The sequence below is a fragment of the Strix uralensis genome, chromosome 9 (genome assembly GCF_047716275.1).
Source record: "Strix uralensis isolate ZFMK-TIS-50842 chromosome 9, bStrUra1, whole genome shotgun sequence".
Taxonomy (NCBI): Eukaryota; Metazoa; Chordata; class Aves; order Strigiformes; family Strigidae; genus Strix; species Strix uralensis.
The window spans coordinates 1,804,939-1,829,940 of record NC_133980.1 but is presented as its reverse complement, the minus strand read 5'-3'; the positions used below and the strand labels follow the sequence as shown (position 1 = coordinate 1,829,940).

Below are 25,002 nucleotides of genomic sequence, written 5' to 3'. Positions count from 1 at the left end.
GTTTGTACCAGGCAACACATCCTTCAACCCAGGGCTCACAGGAGGCTCCACCAGCACTGCTCAGGCTCTGAAGGAAGCTGGGGCAGCCTGCAGCATGCCATGGTATTTCCGTGCGGGTCAGATAATCACCCCCACATCAACCACAGGTCATTCTGGAGGAGAGCATCGTCCTGCTGGGACACGTTCTCACCAAGAAACACACAGCAAAGGCTGCATTTGAGCTTTCTTCCTCAGCTACCAAGAGACACCTCAGATAACTGTCTTTAAATTAGTCAAGGAAGGCAAGCACACTGGGAACTTCTAAAGTTTACACTAGCTGGAAAAGGTTTTATCTAAATTAAAGGACATAAACCAAAAAAATACTGCTAAATCCCTCAAAAGCCTATATTCAGGTTAGAGCTAGTTACTTAATTTCTTTCCTTCAGCTGGTAGCTGAGTGTGCCTGATGGGAAGCTCTTAATGACTTTTTTGTCTTGGGTTACACAACGAAAAGGGCACGTGTTGGAGGACAGCAGACTTCAGCAGCAAACACCCCTCCAAACCTCTTGGGGTCAGATGGAGAGAGGTCACCAGAATTGCCTTCCCTTCTCGTGGAAAAGAGGGAATCACTTTTAGAATAATTCTGGGCATTTTCACCTAGAAATTTCTAAATTAGCAGTTCTTACGAGAAAGACTGACATCCTTAGTCTCTCTCCTGATCCCATCTTGTGGCAAACACTATTCCTTGCAGTATTTCTTACTAAAAGTCCGTTTCAGAGCACGTGCTGTAGCTTGTACCATGAAGGGACAGAGCTCTGCAGCCCTCTTGGCTTGGTGTCTGAAATTGTCCACTTCCCCCCACAAAAGACAGGGTGGGATGTAAGAGTGCCCTTCAGAGCCCCTGGTGCACAGCCAGCCCTCGCACAGATGGGTCCCACCTGCCAGCAGTGCCACCCACACGTACCCTCGTGTCTCCCAACCTGCAGACCACTCCTCAGAACCTGCAGAATGAGTGAGAAGGAAGTAGTACAACTCTGCGAAGGCAGCTTTTACATTTTACAATAAAAAAGGACTAAATCCAAGTTATTGTTGGCATCAGCTCAGCTGGGCCGAGGGCCGAGCGTTTACATCTCCAGCTAGAAAATAAATCTTGTTCTCAGCGCCCGACCCTGAAGGCACCAAGCTGCTTGGAGCAGCCAGGTGTAGTCAGCTGGGCCCAAGCAACAGCTCTGGGGGAGACACGCGCGTGAAAACAAAAAGAGCTCAAAGTTGCATGGAGAGTAGCTTGAGAAACGTTGCATAAGGCAGCATAAGTAGGTCTGTGTCTCAAACGAACCCGCACCTTCCTCCGTTCTCCTCAGCAAAAGAAGGACAGAGATACACACCCCTTCGTCACAGGAACGAACCGGACGAGCCTCTGCGCTGCAGTCGCCCAGACGTGAGCACTCGGCCCCAGCTGGCAAACCCCTTCACTGAACCATCCCTGCTTCTCCACTCTCGGGAAGCGTAGCACCATCTTACGCAACGACCGGAGGAACGCTTTCAGAGGTGGCTGATCAGCGTTAGAATTACTTCTTAGTCGTTTATGTGGCCCTGAAAAATGGCTGTTTAAGGCTTCAAGCAGAGTTTTGCTGGGAGTCCATTAATACCCTCCCAAAATCTCAAAAGCCAGCATCTAATCACAGCTCAGAAGGTTTTTCCTCAGATGATGCTAAGGGCATTTGGGCTAAAATCCAGTAAAAGCACTGCAGTCATCGAGCAACACAGATCTCCTTACGAGGAACATGTAAAATGAGCAAGGCAACATGCACCTCATCAGAAAAAAAAAAAAAGAAATAAAAAAAAAAATCATTCAACTGGTGGCCTAATAACTGGCTGCTCCCTTAGACACAGGTTTAGGCTAAACTACAGGCTGAAATAATTATCCCAATACTACACTGGGCACTGCCACTGTCCTCCTCTCCCATAGACAACCTTGCAGCACATCCCCAGCATACACCCAAACAAGCCCCATCCCGGGAGTTAACGCAGGCGACTATCACCACATGGACGGTGTCAGAGGAGTTTTTGTACTTCATTTTTGAGCTAAATTAGACCTGTAGGGAGGTTCAGATCTAAAGAGAGCCCAACAGGAATGCTACCATAAATCGCATGGAAAAAGAGGAAGGAGAAAGGCGGTAAGTCGGTACAGGATCTGACTTTATTTATTTAAAGGCACAGTTCCAAGGCTAGAGATTTTGAACCCAAATTTAACATGGGAAACTTCATTTAATAAAATCAAAAAAGGAACAGATGCTGTTTATGTGCAGCCAACATGGCAGTTCAGCTCATGTGGTTGTATACCATAAGCTTGCCAGGAGAAAGATGAAGAGGATACCAGGCAGCCCGGCTGCTGCAGGGACAGGGTTTATGGAGCCAGCACCTCTTCCTAGTGGGGTTCCTCCAGTTTCTAATAAAAGCTCTTTTTCCTCTCAGTAGGGGTATAGCTAGAGTTCCTTGTCTTCTCCTGGTCTGTTTTCACAAAAATCTGGAGAACTTGCTATTTTTGAGAACTTCTGTGGAAGCTGGTTTGACAGCTGTCCAAGTCGGTTCAGGGGCTAGGGCAGAGCAGACAGAGCTCCGTCCCGAGAATGGGACTAAAAACAGAATGGAACTTGTGTATGCCAAGAGAAAAATGGAGGGGAAAAAGCCTATCCCTAGCTAATTTAGATCACAAGTCACCCTGAAAACCACATCATATGTGAAAGATTCCTACTATTCTCTACGACTGATGAAACAACTAAAGCGATCACACTGTCAAAACGCTGTATCTCCAAACTGTTGTTTGCCTGCTGCTTCCCGGACCCGAGACCTGGAACCACGGTCCCAAGCGCCACCTCAACTGTATCGCCACCTCCAACTGCACTGGCGAGGGTCAGCTTCGAGCCACCATTTCAGCTCCACCACTTGGTAACACCGGAAGAAAAAAAGCTTCCATCGCTGCTGGGGTTTTTTTTGTGTCAAAAAAAAAAAAAAAAAAGAAAAAGATTATGAGTTCTATAATGAGCTGTGGTACAAAACCTGCCATCAGGCTTGCCTTACCAGCTAAGGACACTGCATATCTTATTCCTCAGTGTACCTACGTAGTGCTTGAAACTAAGTTTGCAGGTTCCTAACAGCCCACTTTCTGCAGAATCAGGGAATTTTTCAGCATTTCACACACCCACACGCTCGCAGGATTTTCATTAGTGCAATTTATAAAACACATTAACATAGAGAACAGTCATCTTCTGGAGCTCCACGAAGCACCTGGCAGAGCCCGGTCTGCAGCAGCAGCCCCTCTGTCCGAGCCCTCAGCCCTGAGCTTTCACCCACACTAATAACTTAGGACAAGCCTAAACCAGGAGCCTTGATCTGGCGCTTTCAAGCCAGCACAGGTTTTACAAGAGTTTAATTGTTTCCCTGTGGTATTAAAATTAAGCAGTTACTCATATTTTTTCAAAGTGTAAGAAGAAAGTAACTCCTTCAAACTCAGGCAGTCCCCGAGACTGATACAGGAGCCCCCAACCCGTTATCTCAAACTTAAATTTACATAAGTTGCATGCGGATTTCCAATGGCTGCTGGGACCCGGGTCCCTGCGGAAACCGCTCTCGTCACCCGCTTCCTGCGAGAGCACAGCGCGAGGAAGAGGAGCTTCGCACGGCACGGCTAGCTCTGGGTGCCACCACCCCAGGGAAGAGGAGCCCTCGAGATCAGCCCCGGCCAGGAAAGGGGATTGTGTCGACGGCCAGGGAAAAGCACGTCATAAAACTTAAGTAGGGACCAACCGAGCACTTAAAAAACCCCCTCAAAACCACGCTTGCTTCTGAGCTAGATAAAAAGGAGTAGGACAAGGCTTTTATCCTACTACAAAAGCAGCTTGAGACAACTTGCAGGTTCTGGTCCAGAAGCTGCATTAAGAAAAAAGTTCCAACTTCACGAAGGCACGCGAGTCGCTCTGGCACACAAGAACTACATCGACACGCGTCTTTTTTACCACTATTGCTGCAAACTGGCCACGGGGCAACGCTAAGGGAGCGGCGTGACCCCGGGGTCACCAGGCCAGGGACAGCTGCGATTCAGCAAACCCCCTTCTCACTCCAGCTGGCTTAAGGAGCGACCGTTCTCGTTGGGACACGAACCCGATTGGTGTGGCTAGCTGCTGGGAAAGGTGCTAGCCGTACCCCCGCGGAGCCCCCCGTTTGGGTTTGGCCCCAGAGGCAGTGCAGGCCGCGCAAGGCGCTGAACGGACCCGGCCACGCCGTAAGCCAACGTTTAACCCAAATCCGATCAAAATCCCGACGGGGCGATGAATTCGTTCCCTCAGAGCAACCGCTGTGGCGACTGAGCGGGCAGAGCGGCGCGGAGAGCCGGGGGCTGCCGCCACTGGCACCGGCCCCCCGCGCTCCCCACAGCCGCCGCCGCGGCCCCCCAGGCCTGCTCCGCGCCGCAGGGCCGCCCGCAGCCCCCGAGAGGCGGCGGTGGGGGAAGGCCAGGCCCCGCCATGTGCCCGCCGGCCAGGCCGGGCCGAGCCGGGCCGGGCCGGGCCCGGCAGCACAAAGCCCCCACCAGGCCCGGGCAGGCGGCGGGCAGCGTCCCGGGCCGGGCCGCGGTAGCACTGACCTTAGCGTCTCCGTTGCAGAGGGCCATGGGAGCTGCCTCCGACCGGCGGGGAGCGGCCCCGAGGCGGGGAGCGGGAAGAAAGGGCCGTGAGGAGCCGCCGCCGCGATGAGCTAATGCCGCCCGGCTGCGCCTCCGCCGCGGGGAGGAGGAGCCGGCCCGGCCCGGCCCCGCGCTCCGGCGGAAGGGGCGGAGCCGGGTGCCTTGGGGTCAGAAACCGGGATTTAGGGACTCTTGTGTGCGTGTGTTGTGCTGGGTGGAATAACGGCGAGGACGGGGATGAAGACAGCGGCCGCGGCCCGGCCTCCCCCGGGGCTACCGCGCCTGGCCCCGAGCGGGTTTAACACCGGGGATGCCCCCGGAGCGCGACGGGGAGCTCCCGGGGCTCATTTCTGCCCGTTTTGAAGGCAGAAACTAAGGCTTTACAATAAGTTTTTCTGTGCGTCAGAATGGTACGGTATAAAGTGCATCTCCTATTTCTGCTCGGGTGGAATTTCTTAAAAGACACTAAGGAAAACAGCTCCCTCAATGAAAGGCTGCCTGTAACGTTCCCGAAGTATTTTTGACACCCTTCTCCGAGCTTTATTACTCTTCTTGCATAGAGGAAAATAAGCGTAAGAATTCGAGTTACACGTGGAATTACAAACCGGTATCTGGTTCCACCGTCACATTCCAAGCAATTTTGTGCTGAGGGTAATATCGGTGTGTTCATTTTGCTCTAAATGTTTTAACTGTGTTATGGCTGTGATGGGTCTTTCAGGAATTAAAAAAAATAGAATACTTCAAGTATTAAAAATGGAAGAAAAGCGAGACGCACAAAGTGTGCTTGTTGCTTTAATTATCGTGTAACTGTAAAATGAATAGGTAAAAGAACAGGGGGAAAAAAAAAGTAATATTCGCTTACCTTGGTTCTTACTGATTTGTATTTCTGTTAGTACAGGACACCCAAAGAGGGGGAAAAAAAGGAACTTAGTTTTTGTTAAGGAAACTTAATTTTTATGAAGGAACCTCAGACTTTGATTAAGGTTTGGAAGCCCCGGGATCAGCCCGCCCGGGCACCCCCAGCCGCCGTGGGGCCGGGAGCGGCTCGGGGAGGCCGGGAAGCTCCCCTCTCCCCGCCCAGAGGTAGCTGCTTCGCTGTCCCAGCGCTGGCGAGCACCGGAGGGCCCTGGAGCCGCCTCCCGCAGCGCCACGGGGCTCCCGCCGCCGCCATGACCCGCCCGGCGGGGTCGGTCCTTCAGGGATGGGGCGGGGCGGGGCGGCTACCTGACGTCACTCCGCGGCGGACCAATGAGATGCAGCCACGCCTGCCGCGGGCGCTCACGTGCCCGGAAGGGGCGGGGCGGAGGCTGGTGGCGGCGGCCGGGCCGGCTCGGCTCGCGGCGTCTCCTCAGCGGCAGCGCCCGCTCCCGCCTCAGCCTGTGGGGAGGAGCGCGAGTCCCTGGGCCGCCGCCGACAGATATGTCGCCCGCGATCGCGGCTAAGGAGGGCGGCCGGCAGCGCCGGGCCGGCAGCCAGCAGCACTGCCTGGACGTGAGGAGCGAGGCGCCGCCCGCCCTGGCGCTCTGCGGGGATGGGCTGCCGGGCGGTGAGGCCGAGGCGCTGCTGCCGGAGGCGGGGGCGCGGGGGGCGCGGGGGTGCCGGGCGGAGCTGGGCAGTATCCTGCTGCTGCTGGTGCTGTACGTGCTGCAGGGCATCCCGCTGGGGCTGGCGGGCAGCGTCCCCCTCATTCTGCAGAGCAAGAGCGCCAGCTACACTGACCAGGCCTTCTTCAGCTTCGTTTTCTGGCCCTTCAGCCTCAAGCTGCTCTGGGCCCCCTTGGTGGACGCCGTCTACCTGCGGGGTTTCGGCCGCCGCAAGTCCTGGCTGGTGCCCACGCAGTACGTCCTGGGGCTCTTCATGATCTACATGTCCACCCAGGTGGACATGCTGCTGGGCGACGGGGAGGGCCGGGGCCCCGACGTGGTGGCCCTCACTGTGACTTTCTTCCTCTTCGAGTTCCTGGCGGCAACGCAGGACATTGCGGTGGACGGCTGGGCCCTCACCATGTTGTCCAGGGAGAACGTGGGCTATGCCTCCACTTGCAACTCCGTGGGCCAGACAGCCGGCTACTTTCTGGGCAACGTTCTCTTCCTGGCCCTCGAGTCAGCCTCCTTCTGCAACAAGTACCTGCGGTTCCAGCCCCAGCCCCGAGGGATTGTTACCCTCTCAGGTACTGCCTGGCTGTGGCCGGCCTGTGTGTACTGATGCTGTGATGGGGATGCTTCTTCTAGGAGCCTGGACCAAAGCTCCGTTCAGAGCAAGTGGTGGTTTGGTGCGGTGAACCAAGCAGCTTTGCTTTGTCCCCAGCCCATGAGAAAGCACAGCCTGGCTGAAGGCTGGTGGAGTCCACTCCTACGTGCACTGGACTTCCAGGCTTCTCTGGGCCTGAGGGCGTGGGAAACCTGCCTTGTCATTATCTTGGCTGACCTAAGCACTTTAGAGAGCATTTTTCTCCCCCTCCCTAGTTTAATGACTGTGGGATAAATTATTGTTTAAAAAACCCCAAACAAATCAAAAGCTTTGCCTCTTCTTAATGAGGCCTTTTAAGAACATCTCTTGGGAGGAAGGAGAGAGGAAATTAAAAAAAAAATTGGCTCTTCCAAGATGGTATTGTTCGCAGAAGTACAAAAGACGAGTGTTTAGGGTTGACCACGTAGCCAATTTCCGAAGGAAGGTCTTATTTTAGTAAATTAAGGGGTGTTTTCTTTTTGCTTTATTGAATTAAATGGAGTCTGCTAATCCAACCACAACTAGCTGTTAGTGTAGGGATGTCTTCTATTTGGTGGTTTTTGGGTTGTTTGGTTGGGGGTTTTTTTTTGGAAAGGTTACATGTGGTGGTTGATGTTAGGCGTATTACCTCGGAGTTGCTTGAAACGCACATGTTTTGGTTGCAAGGTTTTTTAGCCAGCTCAGCTTATGGGAGGACAGGAAAAACTGGCACCACTTCTGGTTGCAGTCTCCAGGTGACCATGGCTAGCAACGAAGGGTAAATCCTCACAGTTTTAATTTCTTTTCCCTCTCTTACATTGATTGCTCTGCCTGTATTATGTAAGAGAAAAGGTATGGCAAAACTGAGTTCAGCTGTTGTATAAAGGCAAGTTTTCGCTTTCTGCCCTGCGCCTATCTTATTGATAAATCCAGCTCTCAGTTTCCAAGACTGCTGTACTTAATTTTGTCTGTGCAGCTGTCGCGATTGCTAACTAGTCTTCCTCTTTCCTTCCTGTAGATAACCCTGTGTCTGGTTTATATGTCAACAAGCATAGCCTCAGAGTAACCCCACTGGTTTACTGCTGTCCTTTGTTTTCCCTTGCCCTGCAGTTCATCCATTCCCTCTTGCTGCAGCCACACACTGACGTCTTTTACTGCTGATGCAACTGGCAAATCACTAGTGTAGTTTAGAGTTGGTTTGTCTATACTTACCTCCACTGTCCAGGTTTTCTGTTGTTTTGGTTTTTTCTCAGTGCTGTTTGTGTAAATGGATTTGTTACTATTACATGAGTCCTGTCTTTGGAATAAAACAAAATATCCCCAAACCAAAACACACCAATGCAACCGGTTTAACTTGTCCTGGAGTACTAATCTGGGTGGAGTAAGAAAAACAAGTAACTCTGACACTATAGTTGCAGGATATGGTTTTTTTGGGTGGTAAAACTGGCTGCAAGAAATTTCTTTTTCCCTTCTTCATGTGACTGTGTGCCACAATTTGCTGTGTCCACGTTTCTCCCGCAGCAGCTGCAGAGCAGCAGCACTGTAATCCCACTCACTGAAACAAGGAGGGTGGCTCTCTGGACCTAGCACTGGTTGTAACGGGGCTCGTGATGAGCCGGTTTGGGCAGTTAAAGCAGCAGAAAACTTTACAGTTTGAAAAGGTGAATAGTTTTGTGCCAGTTCAGATCTCTGAACGCTTTCATCGTCAGCTGTGTGCCAATGCGAGGGAAAGACCAAGTCAACGCTTCATGATCCCAGGTCAGCTTCAAGTTGTTGAGGAACAGCAGCATTTGTCGTTCTCATTAACTTCGGGAAATAACAGGAACAAATGTAAAACCATTCATCAAAACAAATGATGTGTTACGTTTTTCAGGCGAAAGCTCTAGAGAAGAAAATGAGAAATACATTTCACTGGGCTTATTGGTTGTGCTAGCATCTATATGAGTTTAGCATGCTGCTGTTCAAATCATTTTTTATTTTTTTTTTTTTTTAAGGGAGGGAGGGTGGGGAAGCTTACTGGCTGTGTTTGTTGATTCCTGTCCCCTCTGCCATGCCTGTTCCAGCATGAAGGAAGAGAGGTGAAGCACAAGTGCAGGAAGAAGTTGCCCCTGTGAGGCGGCCCAGACTTACCTGGGCCAGTGACTGGAGCACCCTTGTTGCTGGGAGGAGATGTATAGCTGTGCAATTACTAAAAGCTGTTACGACGGAACACCTGTACCCCCTGCACACCTTGGTGGGGGTTATTTTCCAGCCTGGTCAGGCCCTGATCTAGTTCAAAAGTTTGCTTTGCCCCAGCACAGTGGTTTATTTTGTTAGGAACAGTGTAGAGGCAGAGATAAAATAGGGATGGGGGGAGCCAGCAGTGGTGGCACTGGAAACTTTGTGTTAGAAATTCCTTGTGTGAACTACAATTTTAAAGTTCTTTTGCTTGCAGCCTGTTAGTGGACTTCAAGATACACTTCCTTTCAAATACAGTATTTTTGAGTAAACTGCCTACCACTCCAAACCCATTTTTTTAATCTGCACTATTATATAATATGGCTTTTTGTGTTGTTTTGTTGCTAATCCAGCCATTGCGCCACTGCACTGTAGCTGCTCAGGGGCGACTCGATCAAGAGTATTCATGCAATGATGCTCAGAGCTATTTCTGTTCCCATCCTCGCGCTGTAGGTCTCTTGCTGCGGTGATAACGCTCAGTGCTATTATTAGAGTACCACTCCTGAATGTCTTTTGTAGATAGTAGCTGTGATAGCTTGGCTCTCTGAAAATTCATCTTTTACTTAGAAAATATATGTTCAGGGTACCTTTTTTTAACAGAGGGGAGAGCAATCTGACAGTGTTGGTTACAAGATCTTCTTTACTTTAGAAAAGGGGAAAGTAGCTGCTATGGAAGCAGCAGAAAATGGTTTGAAATGCCTTTTTTTCTTTACACTGAGGATGGTAGGATATGTCTAAAGGAGTCTTTCCACATTTTCTTCCATGCTTGTTGTGCTTGTTCTCTTCCTGTGCCTAAGAAGCAGCTAATAATTGACTAAACCTTTGCACTGTCTTTGCCCTTTCACCAGCCCTTTCTGCTTACTTTCAAGTCGCCGTGAGGCTTCTGGAGTTGCTCGTGACCAGGAAGATAAAAGGCTACTTCTGCCTTACCCTCTGCATGCTACTGGGTTCTTTCTTGCCTCTTTCATAAAGGTAGAGGATAGGATTATCTTAGATTAATCCATTCACTGACTCAAAAAGTACTTGTCGTAAAATACTGGTGTGTTTTTACTATTGCTGCCTTCAAATCCACGATTTAGCAAATATTATATCTGCTTAAATTAGAGCACTTAAGTTAGCAAGTATAATATCCGCTTAAAACAGACATATTTGAGTGGCTCTTTACAACCATAAGAACTTTCATCAGGCCGTCTTTACACTCATAAATCTCTGTTTCCTTCAGGTGGTAGATAGATGTTGTATAGGGAGTATAGAATTGAGGCACAGAATGGTTACATCCAGTAAATCAACTGCAGAGTTGCCAATAACTTCTCCCTCTGAAGTTTTTTCCCCATTTTGTGATATTAAATGTGGCTTTTCCTCTTATCAGCTTTTAGTGGTTGTATGTGTAATCCTTCAAAACTTTCATTTCTGTTTCTCCTCCAACATGCTCACTGTGATAATAACACACAGAACACAAGGGAAGGGGCCCAGTTTGCTGCTGCTCTTCTGTCTCAGACCTCGAGCAAACATGTGGTTATAGAGTGAGGGGCGAGGAGGAGCAGTGTCAGTGCCTGTAGGTAGCTATGTGTTTGGTTTCCTTTTGTTGCTTGTTTTTAGGAGGGTCAATAAGTAATGTTTTTATTCAATTTTTTTATTATTAGGTTTATATTTTTGCAAAATAACTACATTTTAGCTACTCGGTGAATTGTTAATGAAGTGTTGATGATGGCTGCTAGAAGGATTTTTTTATTTTATTTTATTTTTTCCCCTCCAGATTTCCTGTTTTTCTGGGGAGCTGTCTTTTTAATTACCACTACACTGGTTGCCCTTTTGAAGAAGGAAAACAAGGAACTAACTCCAACAAAAGAGGAAACTAAAGGCATCACTGATACATACAGGCTGCTATTCTCAATAATCAAGATGCCGGCAGTTCTTACTTTCTGTCTCTTGATTCTCACAGCAAAAGTAAGTAAATAAACATATCAATTGTTAGATGCTGGTGATATCAGTGTCTGGAAGGCTGCTGAGTCCTGGTGATGTAACTTAATTCTTAGTTTTGCTAGTGGTTGTCATCAGAGTTCTGAATTTTCACATGAAATTTGAAACAATTGCTTGTATCATCACACTAAACAGGGTTGTACAAAAATCATTTGCTTGAGCTTTTGTGAGTGTTCACACAAGCATTAAAGAGAAGTTTGATTGCAATCTAGTATTGTAGCAATTTGGTTTTAAACATTTTTAAACAGTTGGGCTGTTTGTGTAGTCTGCGGTTAAAAGGACAGAAAATGTTTCTTTTAACCTAAATACTATTCCCAGAATCTGCAACTCTGTACAAACTAGGTTTCTGTGGCTTGTTGTAGGCCACTGTGGACACCAACAGCAATTAAGGCAGGGGCATGAATGTCATTGCTACATTTAATGTTCTTGGTATAGCTTTGGCGCTGATGGCGATAAGGGTGTGTGAATGTGTTGCAGAACTTACTTGGAAATCAAATCGGAGACAGAAGTGACTCGTACTCGATCACATTTCTCAATGTACTTAATACTGAGTGAACTGGATTTCTCCAGTAAACTCGCTGCTTTCCTCAGTTTATTTTGTTGAACTCCTGTTGCAGGTTGGATTTTCAGCAGCAGATGCTGTGACAGGACTCAAATTGGTGGAAGAGGGAGTCCCGAAAGAGCACTTAGCTCTTCTGGCAGTTCCAATGGTTCCTTTACAGATAATATTGCCGCTGATTATCAGCAAATACACAGCAGGCCCCAAGCCACTGAACACGTTTTACAAAGCTATGCCCTTCAGGTAAAAACAAACAAATCTCATTTTATAGAAGCGTAGCAATTTGCATACTCAGATCAAGTGTAGGATTTCTTGTGTAACTCTCTGACCTCCAGATACAAGAAAGTAGGTCAGAATTCTCACAGTTGAGTTGAATTCTCTGTGTCTCGATGCTTGAATGTGGTTCATGTGGTATCACATGTAAGAAAGCAGAACGTGAGGTGGTTTTAAGCAGCATGTACAGCAGCATTAGGGCAGTGCTCTCCTGCTCTTATGCCGTGTCAACGGTTCCTTATTGACAAGTCGCTCTGAGTAGGCCTGGGACTGCATGTGTGACGTTACGTGCGCTTCCCAGTGCGAGCGTGGAGGAACGCCCTGATGGGTCATTGGGTGCATCTGCTGCACGAGTGCTTTGCTGAGGGAATGGAGAGTGAAAGAAGCAGAGTCAGGCTGGTGCAGACTGGGAGACATCTCATTTCTGTGTTTAGTGCTTCATACAGGAGTTTGCTTATGGAATTGTAAAGCCGATGAATCCAGCAAAGTACCTCATGCTGTTACGCAGTAAATCAAGCAACATATCTGTTACATGTAGCTGCTACTTTAACATGTTCTCATAAAACTATGTATGTTTTCAGGGGAAAAAAAAAGTAAATCTTGCTCCATCTGAATTTGGTTGGATATCTGGTGTGTTGCTTTCTGTAAAAATAAATTTCTGTGTGAAGGGGCAAGGGAGAAAGCTAGTATAGGAGATCTGGCAGTGAACTGTGTTTATATGGAAGACAGAATTGTTTAGGTATAAAATGTTTATGATTTCAGTGCTCATCAAATATTTAATATCTAATTCTAAGATAGAAATAGTTGTAACTATTTAGATATAAACTATTTTAATGTATTCTATATGTATAAACAGTCGATAGTTGCTTTGTATGAAGAAAACACTTGGGAAGAATTACTTGAATTACAAATTCTCTTTCTTACTCTTCCAGACTACTGCTCGGTCTGGAATTTGCTTTTTTGGTGTGGTGGACTCCTCAAGTGAAACATGAAGGAGGATTTCCTGTCTACTACTATGTTGTAGTATTGTTGAGTTATGCTTTACACCAGGTAACATACACTGTGTGTGGGAAGGGGAGGGGCACGGAGATGGGGGGGTTCCTATCAACCAGCAAGAGGACTATAAATGCCACTATCTACTTTTCTCCACAGCTACACTAGAATTCCTCTAAGCCTGACCTGTGTTCTCTATGGCTGTATTTACTTCTGATACTCTTGCCAGTATTATTTCTCCCCTCTTCCACATGCTCCACTGGACATCTTCTGTGGAGTTACTTTTAGTTGACAGATCTGCTTTTGTTTCCCAGATTATTTTTTGTTTTGTTCCCCAAACCCAGTGTCTCAGAAACATGGTGGAGTTGGAGAAATCCCAGCATTCTGCCTGAGTTTCATAGGCATGATGATGATTGTGCTTATTGTGCAGATCTATAAAGTTAGGTGATCCTGGTCCTAGAAAAAAGACTATTGATTGTGGAGGAACGTCACAATGGATCTGATCCAAAGGCCTGGAAACCAAATGCCTGCTACAAGGCTTTGGATCAGAACTAAAATGTATGCAATGCCTTGAGAATTGATTTTATATGCAAAAGTGTTCTTTTTATGTGCTATTTTAGCTGCCCTTATTATACTTCAGTCTGATAACCCACATCATTCCTGTGCATGTGAGGCTGGGCCCATCTCAGCATGATGTGAGCCAAGTGGCAAGGCTACTTCTTGGTGTTTGTAGAGAATCAGACTGCAGAAGTACTTTTCTCTCTTGTGCAGTTTTAAGCTGTTGAGATTATTTTTCAATGTTGCTGCCTTCAAGCAGTCTCTTAGAACAGTTTTATGTCAATGTTTTTAGTTGCTGTTGTCTGTAAGTGGGGAGACCTTACTGTCCTGTGGGCTTTCTCGCCTCTTCTATAGATCACGCTGTATAGCATGTATGTTGCAATAATGGCTTTCAATGCCAAAGTCAGCGATCCACTGATTGGAGGGACCTACATGACGCTCCTAAATACCGTGTCAAATCTGGGAGGGAACTGGCCTTCCACCGTGGCACTCTGGCTTGTGGACCCGCTCACGGTGAAAGAGTGCGCGGGGGCCCAGGAACAGACCTGTGCAACTACAGTCGCTGCAGAAGTAAGTTTTGGAGGCTGTCAAGGCCTCTGTTCAATTATTTCTCAATGAAATTGCTTCTCTTAGTATTTTTTTTGCCTTTGAAAACCTTTGTAGTGTGTAGTTTATGCTTAAAAACTCCCACTGATTGAGCTAATTTTCCTGTGATAAAATTGAGTCTGTTTTTATCTGTACACTCGTAATAACTAACATCTTGCCAAAGATTTGTGGTTGCAGAGTAGTTGTCCATTTTTTTCTGGGCTGGGATGAAAAGCTGGTGGTAGAAGCACTAGGTTGGTGCCCCATTCTCTGTGGTACAAGGAGGCTGTAGTTATATTTTTGAGGGTAAACCTTGCTAAGTTCAGTTGTGGGATTAGGCACTCTGTTCTTGGCAGGCTGGCTGTCCCCCAAGTCCCTGAAGTTTTGTGGTAGGTTTTTTGTTCCTTTTGTTTTTCTGGAGGCTTCCTATCCAGATACCTTGATACCTTCTCCTGTGACGTTACTGTGCTCTCTGCCTTTGATCTTCACTTTCTGCATGAAGCCGCGTGGTGGGACTGGCTGCCTTCCCAGTCCTGGGGAGGAGAACAAAGAACGTGCTGTGCACATATCAGACAGCAGGATGCAAAACTGCCTGTGAAGCAGAGTTTCAAATTCGCCTCCTCACGAGCAAATGAGAAGTTTTAACGCGACTGCTTGGAAGGCTGGAAATGTTTGGGGGGTTTTGTTGGGTTTTTCTTTTTTCCTTACTCATGACTGAGATTTATTTCACTTCTGAATGCCAGGACTCTTTGGGATGTGGAGGTTCTCTAAATAAACAAAGTATTCCGGGAGTCAAACATGACTTGTCTGAACTGGAGTTGCAGTTTTTCCTGGTTGCAGAGGGGAAACTGCTTCTGCAGCGTGTGCTTTTCAGCCTGTCTCTCCTTGGTTTGCCACTAATTAGGTTCCCTGTGCCTGGGCCTCTACTGAACTTAAGCCCTTCCTCCTTTAACCCCACTCCTCTGATCTTTTTTCACATCCTCCCCATTGGTAACATTCCATCACCAGTCCCTTCTTATTCCTAATCTGATCTTGATGTGTCTCAGAATAATGAAAATGCTGGCAGAACCTCAACTCAAAGTATTGATCTATTTTGGGTTTATAGCAGTATTGGAAGCTGAACCACAGCAGAAACCATCGTGGCCTTTACACTTACCCTTTAAATGCTGGAGGTTTTGACTTCCAGTTCTGCAATTAAAAAACATCCTGGGCGTGGTCTTCCCAGAAATATGCAGCATTTTGTACTGTCCATTTGCAGATTCAGTGTGGTGAGATGCAATTCCTAATTCCTAAAGATTAAATTATAATTCCTAAAGAAGCGGTTTGGATGGCTAAGAAAGAAAAAAAAGCCTTTCTTCATGGGGTTAAGAACAGTGATTGCACCTCCAGGCCAGTGTGAGACAGCTGGACAGTTTCTGTTTTCCAGAGTTAGCCCCTTGGGCTGATATGCTCCATTTCCCAAATGTTTTATAACGGTTTTGTTACTTTTTGTATGGACGGTAAACTCGAAAGCCTCTCTTACTAACCCCATAAGAAACAAGGGAGAGTAAACAACTATATTTAGTCATAACCAAGAGCAAGTAAAAAACAGTGGATATCTAATGCCTAATTTCTAAAGGTTTGTGTTTCTGCATCTCCCAGAGAATACTTAATGCATCAGCTTCTGCTTCTCGATTTCAGCTCTGCACAAAAGCTGGCGGTTCCTGTGTGACTACCCTGGATGGTTACTATGTGGAATCTGTCATCTGTGTCATTCTGGGATTTGGCTGGTGGTTCCGACTTGGGCCACAACTTAAAAAGCTGCAGGACGAAGGACAGTCTTCCTGGAAGTGCAAGAGGACCAATTGATGCAGTTTAAACACTGGATGGACTAGCAAGGTCGTTTTAGTTTTATTACAGAGACTTATCCCATAATTAATAAACAGGAAAATATGTATTTTTAAATGCCACATCACTGAAAACAAGGGTGGCTGAGACGGTGGTATGTTTGTATGTGATACCACTTGCTCTCCCAAGATGAAAACGTAAGTTCAGAAAGTAATTGTTAAAAAATAGCACCTACGTACTCCATACATATCCCCAGCTCTAGCTTCAGAGTTATGGCTGCTGGTGTAACCCACGTCTGAATTTCCATACAGGAGCTATGGAAAGCTGCTGGTGCCGTGTCTGTCGAAACAGCAGCATGGCCAGCCAAGCTCCAGCTCTTTCTTTTCAAACAGAAATGATCTGATGCAGGGAGGTGACCCGGGGAAGGGTGTCAAAGGCCTTTTGACTTGTAGGTTAAGCATGTTGTACTGTGGAATTCCTTATGGGAAGAGAAACGTAAGATGTCTGTGGGCTTTGTTCCGTCTTGCTTTCTGAACTGTAACCACACTTCAAAGGATGAAATGTTTCAGAGATTCTTTTAAGTGTATTTTCTGGCTTTTATAAGCTTTAAAGATTTATAAGAAAATATTTTTATAAACAAATTACCTTTGTTTAATTTATTTCTGCTGTTTCAAAGCATTTTGATTTACATTCAAGGTACTTTCTTGACGAAAAATGCTGTAAGGTAGGACTTGAGTAACGCACAATACTCTACACCCCAAGTCCTGAAGAGGCAACCTGGCTAGTGTAGCGGCTAGCACACAGCAGGTGGGCTTCCAGCGAGCGGGCACGCAGGCCTTCGGAAGGGGTTGGTGCTCTGAGGGAATGAATTGATAGTGTTGGTTCCTCTCAGTCACTAAAATTCAAACATTCAGTTTCAAACTCAGTGAGAAAAATGTGACTTTTCCCAGCTAGGGGTAAGAAAAGGTGATCAGTGCCTTTGGGAGTGATTCAGTGATGACAAACTTGCCAAATTCCCAGCGAGTTGCTGTACGACTTGCTGTCACAGAAATCAAACAAGCTACATCCTGTGGTAGAGCTGCTACAGAAATTTATTACTGATGCTGTGTAGTGGAAACATTCCCGTTGCATTTATCAAAAATTACTTCCCTTCCTGAGTGCCTTAGTGGTGTCCAGCAAGCACACCGTACGCCGAGAGAGGGCACTTGGACGTTGTTGGATGTATATGGTACATCATTATCAAAAAAGACAACTATTAAAAATACCTTTGAAAGGTACATGATTTTCTTTTCCATTCTGTGGTTCTTGCCTTGTCAATATTTAAGTTTTGCACCTGGAGCTTGGGGTTCCAAACTCTGGAGGGGCTTGTGGATCTTTTATTGCTGTCTGTTTCAGGAAAAAAGCAAATCAATGCTGAGTTTTGGAGGGGACATGGGGGGTGTGCACAAATGCCACATGCGTGGCATGAGGAGTCCGAAGGTGTGCAGACGAGGACAGCATGACCAGGTGCTTCCCTGAGTGCTGACGCCTGCTCCTCTGTCCCTTACCCTCTCCCTCCTCCACAACCGACTCCCGAGCTGCGGCTCTCCCCGGCTGGGGGCTGCGCTCCCCCCACAGCACCTTCTCTCCATTTGTTTCAAGTGCAGCAGAATCAGTCAGGCTAAATGAAACCACATTGGTTTTACTGCCCAAACTAAAAATCTTCCAATTTCACCTCCGCGTAAGCACAAAAAGGATGTCTCACTGGTTTGTAGTCAGAGGTGGATACATCTCAGATCAACCCCCCTGGATTAGCTCTGCAGGAGCCACTTCAGTTTCTGGTCTTTACTGGAACAACGAGCCACTTCCTTTAATTGCATCTTGTCCTGACCTAGAGATTTTTTTTATTTTTTCTGACTTTCAGGAAATGGGAAATGAAATCCATAGATGTTTCAGAGTTGGCTTTTTACCTTTCAGTGTTGTTTCACTATTTCTGAAGGTGCCAGTGAAATCTTGGTATTAATAAAGATGGCTGGAGGATTGCTTATCAGTATGACAGATGATCCTGAGAACATCCAAATTAGACATAAACTGCAAATCGGTAGGAATATATATGAAATGTGACCTATATTAACTGTCTCCTCTTTCACACTAGAGAAACAACTGCTGGATTAGGTGTTTTTAATCTGTGTTGCTATTTTGTAACACAAGTCAGAAATGTTGTGGTCATACCCACGGATTAGCAAGTTGCTGAAATGACCCAGTAAACTTTTGGTCTTGCTACTTTTTTTTCTCCCAAGCCTATCTTAAAGTGAAATAATTTATTTTTTTAAAAGATTAAAATTATTGTATTTAAACATCTTTAACATAAAAATGTTTAAAGAGATTCCTTGGGAGTCTGTTACTGAAATGGGAACTGGAGGAGGTGGGTGGTACCAGGTACCACTGTAGATCCCTGCGTGGGCCCAGCGCATCAGGTGTGTGTTATCTCTAGTGGAAGGGAAACGGCAGAAACTGGATTTTTGTAGGTAAAGGGTTTGTTCTGGTTTAAATTCCTGAGCAGGATCATTGTGAAGTGAGTGGGGTCCCGGGGGAAGGGAAGGGTTGGACACAGAGGAGAGGTGGAGGACGGCTCTCCCCTGAAGGTCATTGGCACCCGCACCCGCCGGTGGCGTAACTTGCAGTTTCCCAGGACTTCCTTACAAGGCACCTACCTGTACTCCAAACCTCAATCCTGTAATCCCAGCACCCAGGAAAAAAGAGGGTGTGTAAGGTCTGGCCGGTGTGCGAAGTGGGATTGCGCGGGGGCTGCCGCTGTGCCTGGCCTCCCGCGTGCCCCCGGGAGCGAGTGTGCCAGCCCTGCCTGCGCTGACCTGCGGGTCTCGCTCCACACCACCCGCTCCTCCGTTCGGCTTGGTTACCCACCCCAGGAGTCTGCCAGTGCTGGTTGTCAACAGTTCTCCACCTTCTGTAAAGCTGTTGTTTCCTTGTCTTCCGGGTGTTCTCAGGGTGGTTTCACAGGATGAGACACCAGGACGAGCTGGTGTTCAGGTGACTTTTGATCTGATAAAATAAGGGAGAGAGGAGAGTTCTGTCACTGAACCAGGGGAGTCCACGGCAGCAAGGCAGAGCACCTCCCCGCAGCGGGGAATGGAGCCACTGAGGTTTTGGAGGCAGCGATATTGTCTGCCTTGACCCCCCAGTGAGATGATGCTATTTATTTAACGTTTTACCCAACATACAAACTGTAGCAAAGTCGGCAGTTTGCATCCAAATTATTTGGCTGCAGGTTACAGTTTTGCTGAAAACAAGATTTTGCACTATTTCTATATTCATTACTTAATCTTAAAATGTTCTCAGTAAATAAAGTAAAACTAACAACTCTACGGCTTGTATGAAAAAAATTACAGGGGTAATATTTATTTCTCCGACTTACCTCAGAGCCAGTAATTTACAAATTGGTTTAGTTTAAACCTTAGCTAAAAAGTTTTGATTCAAGTATGGGTTTTGTTGCCTTGGATTATAAATTCCCAACTAAATCTGTCCTTTCCCTGAAATCTTGAGTTGTGACCGTTATCACTGTCATCTCAGCCTGTTCATGTAGGAACCCAGAACTGGGCTGAAGTGGAAGACTTGTGTAAACATAAATCCAGTTTTATATGGTTGTTTGATTATGTTCTTACAGCACATGTTTTCTGACAGACCATTCAGGTGCATCGCTTGCAATTCAGATGAGGGCAGGGGATGGGTTGAGCCCTTTGGTAATGAATGACGAATATTTGTTAGTTTTGAATTAAGGGAGAAGAATAAACAACAACGCTGAACACCGGACTGCTCCGAAGTCGTTTTTTCTCTTAATTCAGCGCCCCCAGGTGCGGCAGGGCCCAGTCCCGGGGCGCGGTTCAGGGGATGGGAGCGGGTGTGTGAGGGGTTCGGGGCCTCCCCCGCTCGGTTTAAACACAAACCGAACCGAGCTCGGCGCGGGGGCTGCCAGGGCCTTACGGTGAAACCGCCCGAGCGTGGAAGCCTGGGAAAGTTTATTATTGCAGCCTAAAAGCCGCTTCCCCCGGTTGTCCCCCACGCTCCCGGCCGGCGGGCGGCGCTGCGGGCGCGGCGGGCGCGGCGGGCGGCCATGGCGGAGCGGCGGAGCGGGGCGGCCGAGGGCCTGGCCCGCCTCTCCGAGTGGGCGGACGCGCATCTCAGCCTCCTGCGGGTAACGGGGACGGGGGGGACACACACACGAGGGGCGGGGGGGAGCGGGGCTGAGGGAGCCCCGGCCCGGCCCGGCCCGGCTGAGCCCCGCTCTCCTCTGCCCGCAGAGCCTGAGCGCCGGCATGGCAGTGGCCGGGGCGCTGGTGCTGGCCCGCAGCGTACGGATGGTGAGTGCGGGGGACCTGGGGGGTTCCGGGGCTCCCTCCCGGGCCGGCGGGGAGGTGACGGGCCCACGGCGCGGTGGGAGACGCCGGTTTCCCTTCGCAAGCGGTATCTCGGCGGCCAGAACTGAGGCACCTTCCTCGCCCCTTTTTTTTTTTTTTCGGTGTTTTCTGACGCTTGAGCTGGTTGTTCATCTCGGCTGCAGCTTCCCGGCCCTTCAGCTCTGTGGGCGGGCTGCGCGGACTCGCCCCCCGAGGCCAAACGAGCAGAAATCGAGGCGGTTTCCTCGCATCTTTTCTCCATACAGAACAGAAGCCGCTTTTTGAATATTTTGGACTGAAATCTTCCTGCACTTCCTGAAATGATCCGGTCAGGGCATGTGCCAGCGCTTCGCCGCCAGTCCCCGGCAAAGCGGTGGGTGGGGAGAGACCCCTCCCTGTTTCTTCCAGATGTTTAAAAAATAATAATTACTCTGATCTTCAGTCTGTACAGTTCTAAATGCAGTTTGCTATGAGAGAACATTTGTGTACAGTTTTTACTTCAGAATCTTACCGGAAAGCCTGAACTACAAATGTGCCAAAATTACTTTTTTATTTCTGTTTTTTTATTATTTTTCTTTTAAACCAAGGGTTTGTGCATGTGTTAACCAGGCTGTTGGAACTCCCAGTGCAGATGCGATCAGACATGAACAACTTCTGCTTGTAAAAACCTTCAGGCCCTCAGTCTGCGAGGTCCTGAATTTCTGTATTCCTAGCGGGAGACCATGCGGACCACAAATGGGGAGGTTTACTGAATAAATAACATACAGGAGAAAAGTCTTTGAGTTTAGTCGTAGTGTTTTGCTTTTTTTATTTCCCCCAAGGGCTGGTGCATCCCAGCAGCTGTACATCAGCAGATGAGCCCTTTTCACCGCGGTGTAGGTCAGTGTTCTACAACAGGCTTCTTCCAGTGAGACCTCGCAACCCCAGTGTCTTAAATTCTGCGTGTCTTAAATCCCCATTAATGTCTTAAATCCCCAGTGCCGCTCCTTCTCCCTCCACCCCCTAAACCAGGTGCGTGCTGCTGACCAAGTCTTTGCTAAACTTTGTTTTCCTGTGTGATCATGTAACTGCCCCTTTGAATCCTCCCGTTAATCAAGGGCTGTGGTATCACATTTAATCTTCTTGTGATCTGTTCCAAGGTGTACACCTGCTTTTGTCCCTCTCCATTTTTACTCCCTTATCAAAGCCCGTGTTGTTTCTGCCCTCTCTGCTCCACCTTTGTTTTCAGTGTGTCTGTTCTTTGCTCCTGTGGCTTCCTCTCACCCCTATTCTAGCACCATCCAGGCCACTTCTAAAACACTCTTTTTGCCGTGAATCAAGTGAACTTCAATCTGCACTGCTCAAAAAATGTCACTTTGTTCTTTTTTTAAACCTTGCTTTCACACCCACCCTTCAGACTGCAAGCCCTGTAAAACAGGGAACATCCCCAAGTGTCTGCAAAGGCTGGCACATAATGGCTTCTGCAGCTGAGTACTGTTAAATATATATATATACACTTGCCCATGCTGTCTAAAAGTAGATCTGTAATTTGCCAAACTGTTTTAAGAAGTTGTCACTTTAATGTGATTGTAACTGCTCAACTTTGGATTTCTTTGTTTTGTTTTGTTTTGGTTTTTAACTGTCTTACTCTTCTTTCCATCAACAGACAACAAAGTTTACAAGTGCTTTGGATATACCTGTGGAGTTTGTAGAAAAGAATGTGAAATTGCGGGGGACATTACATCACATCACGGAGAAAGGCCTGGAAGTTGAACACATTCCCATTAGCATCCCTTTCATTACATCAATACAGAGAAAATGTAAGTACAAGTAGGTGAAGAACAAGGGTAGGAATGAAACGGTGCTGTTCTTGGTGTGTCTGCACAGAGAATTGGCAGTGGCAAGCTTGAGAGGAAGGTTTAGGGTACAAGTCTTTTGGTCTTTTCATACTTTACAGGTAGGGAACTAGGGAAAAAAGGACTGCGAGAAGACCTGGGGAGAGAGCTTGCCAATACACTATTTGTATTAATTAGCATCATTATCCTGATTTTTTCTGGCAGCGAAAGCTAGCATGCAGGCAGTTCATTCGCTTGCATAGCTCAGCTCCTTCCTGGCAAAAAGCCTCTATGGGGATTACGCGTTTATTTAGGGATGAGGATCTGGCAGCCACATACACAAACCTATCCTTACTGGTTTCGGACAGTTTTTCTGTGGCTTTGCAGTTGTCCATCAACCCTGCAGTCACACTCCGACTTTGCGAATACCTGCAGGTGCTGGTGCTCTGTTCACAAATACCTGCAGGGGCTGGTGCTTCTTGCCTATTGTTTCTGCCCCTTCGGATAAAATGAGAGTGGCTGATAACACAAGCAGTTCTATTTGTATGCAAAATAAACTAGCTTAAACCACTTACACTATCTTGAATTATTTTTTTTTATTGAAGGAGAGGTGCAACCAAATTCTCACTTGCAAATGAGTAGTGCTTTGGGGAACTAACATGGATTCTTTTCCTTTTTTTTTTAAGACCATGCGAATGAATTCATTACCAACAGCAGAGGGGCTGTGCAAAGCATGAATTTCCTTTGCTGCATTCAGTAACAAAGTTTTCTCTGTCTGCAACCAGGGCAATCAAAAGGTCTTCTGCTGGTAAGGCTTGCTGGGGTGGAGCTGGCTCCCAGCGGCATGGCCTGGTTACAGCAGGAGTTGAAACCCAGGCAAATGGTGTGGTTCCAGCTGCTTGGGAGGGACGACTTGGCACTTGAGTGCCTTGTTTTAGTAAATAAGGTAAATATCATGACAAAAAATTACTTTTATCTGCAGTTTAACTGAATTGCATGACCACAGTCATCTCACTACATTTAAGAAATGTTATAATTTATCCATCCTGATACAAATTTTAAATGTTATGTTTGTAAATCTGAGTTCAAGACCGGTATTTTTGCAGACTGATTTGTGACACGAGCATATTTCTCTGTCAGATAGTACTAGGCTGTATTGTGTAGTCCTGATTAGCCTAATATTTAGTCCAGCAAATGTTCTCTCACAAATGTGTTGCATTAGTATTGTCAGCTGGATTCCTCTTAACTTTTAACTCTTTCTGCCAGAGCGTCGATTTAGCCATAAGTAAAGCTTGTATCTCAGAGGGAGTTCACACAAAAAAATAAATAAAAATGTGTTTTAAAGGTGAAGTGAGTATCATATTTATTGTGCCTTCTTATAGGGTCGATTTCTCAGTGTATGCTTAAATGAAGAGATCTTGAGACAAGGACTTGGCAGAACAGCGCGTATTGAAGGACTGCATCATGATTCCCGCCTGTACTGGAAGCTTCATAAAAGGCTGCTTCGAGCAGAGTTAAGGGCCTTGAAGAAAAATAAAGGAATATGGAAAGGAGAAAGCTACTCTGAAAGAATTAGAGATCATATAAGCAACAATAAATTTGTACGGACACTGAAACAGTTTGCGAGCTGGTTAAGAAGCTCTATTTCAAGGTAGAAAGGGAGACTTGCTTGGAGGAATGCCAGCTCCCCAAGTGATGTGCTTGATATAAAGTAGAAGTTCATGATAAAAAACAATGCCATGATTTCTGAGGGTCCCTGTATTGAACAGAAAACCTGTGAAGTTTCCTAATGCCATATTATAATCCATGTGGGATTGAACTTTAGTAGTAGTATGCAAACCACAAATTAAAATGTTCTGAAGCTGAACTTTTCCACAATGATGTCCTAAATTAGTTGTCAAGTTTGTCACCTGCTTATTACCTACACAGCTGTGTTAACCAACCAGTGAAAGCAGTCGAGTCCAGTTTTTAAGAGGTGCAGAGTGTTAGTTACAGGGTAGGGCCTTAAATGTGTCTCTATTACGTGTCATGACTGCGTAGCCCATGTGGGTTAGAAAGCTCCCTCTCAGACCTTTACAAAGCTTGTGGTGTGTTTACACGAGTGTTCTGTTTGAATTTTGTTCTTATACTACTTTTCTGTACAATTTGTGTTTTAAAAATCTTTCTTCTTGAATAATGAGTTGCATTGTTACCGATATAAAAGGTAATTTGTTACAGCTGATCTTAAAAAGCTGGTAAGTCAAAACAACTAAAGTTTCTCAGGGGAAAAAAAAAATCACTTGGTATATCAAAGAATATAAATCACTATGTCAGTAATCCAAATTTCTAAAAGACAACATTCACTTGAAGAGGGAAAACTTAATGCTGTTTGATGGTTCTATAATATCTAAAATTAGATGAAAATTAACATGAAATTTGAAAAGGTGGATCATACTGTACTAAGAACTTAAATTCTTGTTTCAGTTTTGAAACGTGTTAAATATGAGAGGGTATTATTATTTATTTTGTAAATATTCTCAGAATAAAGATTGAATTTATGTTCATTGTTACTACATGTTTTATATACCAAGCACTTGAGCTTTGTTTAATCTCCCACAGTGCCAATATTTAAAGTGAAGTATTTTACAGTTTTTCTTTCTTTTTGTGTGATTCCTTGACAATGAAATACCAGGGGGAAGAGTGTGGTACAAAAAAATCTTAATTGCTGAGCATTTCTTGTCTGACAATTAGTTGCAATGTCATCATTTTCTCTGCTGGCTTCAGAGCAAAATTGTGAATCCTGAGATCCTAAAAAAAAGCAGCTTTTCCTTGGGTAAGAATAAATGTTAGTGCTTCTTTGCTTTCAGGGGTGAGGCTGGTTTTTGCAAAGCATGGTGAGCAGCTAGCCATGCATCTCAGTGTTGGAAACCAATGTGGGGGGTGGAAAGCAGCTCT

At 46.5% G+C, this 25,002-nt stretch overlaps 3 protein-coding genes across 5 annotated transcripts in view; 2 read left to right on the top strand and 1 right to left on the bottom strand.

Moving 5' to 3' along the window:
- The window catches only part of GMPS (guanine monophosphate synthase), a 31,313-nt gene extending 26,537 nt beyond the window's left edge, over window positions 1-4,776 (bottom strand). Inside the window, exon 1 of the mRNA XM_074878385.1 lies at window positions 4,622-4,776. Coding sequence (XP_074734486.1) covers window positions 4,622-4,648 — 27 coding nt within the window. The 5' untranslated portion in view covers window positions 4,649-4,776. The remainder of the gene's footprint in view (window positions 1-4,621) is intronic.
- A 1,189-nt stretch (window positions 4,777-5,965) lies between these two features.
- SLC33A1 (solute carrier family 33 member 1) lies at window positions 5,966-17,137 on the top strand. 2 transcript variants are annotated; one of them, XM_074878383.1, is made up of 6 exons: window positions 5,966-6,830; window positions 10,842-11,032; window positions 11,683-11,867; window positions 12,830-12,947; window positions 13,803-14,018; window positions 15,714-17,137. In XM_074878383.1, the coding sequence occupies exons 1-6, from the start codon at window positions 6,080-6,082 to the stop codon at window positions 15,879-15,881; spliced, it is 1,629 nt and encodes a 542-aa protein (XP_074734484.1). In that variant the 5' UTR covers window positions 5,966-6,079; the 3' UTR covers window positions 15,882-17,137. The 2 variants fall into 2 exon arrangements, with proteins under 2 accessions (XP_074734484.1, XP_074734485.1); XM_074878384.1 differs by lacking the exons at window positions 10,842-11,032; window positions 12,830-12,947.
- A 2,817-nt stretch (window positions 17,138-19,954) lies between these two features.
- On the top strand, window positions 19,955-24,698 carry C9H3orf33 (chromosome 9 C3orf33 homolog). Of its 2 annotated transcripts, XM_074878380.1 has the most exons (5): window positions 19,955-20,052; window positions 20,159-20,218; window positions 21,900-22,053; window positions 22,854-23,014; window positions 23,451-24,698. In XM_074878380.1, exons 1-5 carry the CDS (start codon window positions 19,972-19,974, stop codon window positions 23,721-23,723), a joined length of 729 nt encoding a protein of 242 aa, XP_074734481.1. In that variant the 5' UTR covers window positions 19,955-19,971; the 3' UTR covers window positions 23,724-24,698. The 2 variants fall into 2 exon arrangements, with proteins under 2 accessions (XP_074734481.1, XP_074734482.1); XM_074878381.1 differs by lacking the exon at window positions 20,159-20,218 and having other exon boundaries at window positions 19,964-20,052.
- Window positions 24,699-25,002: the final 304 nt, after the last annotated feature.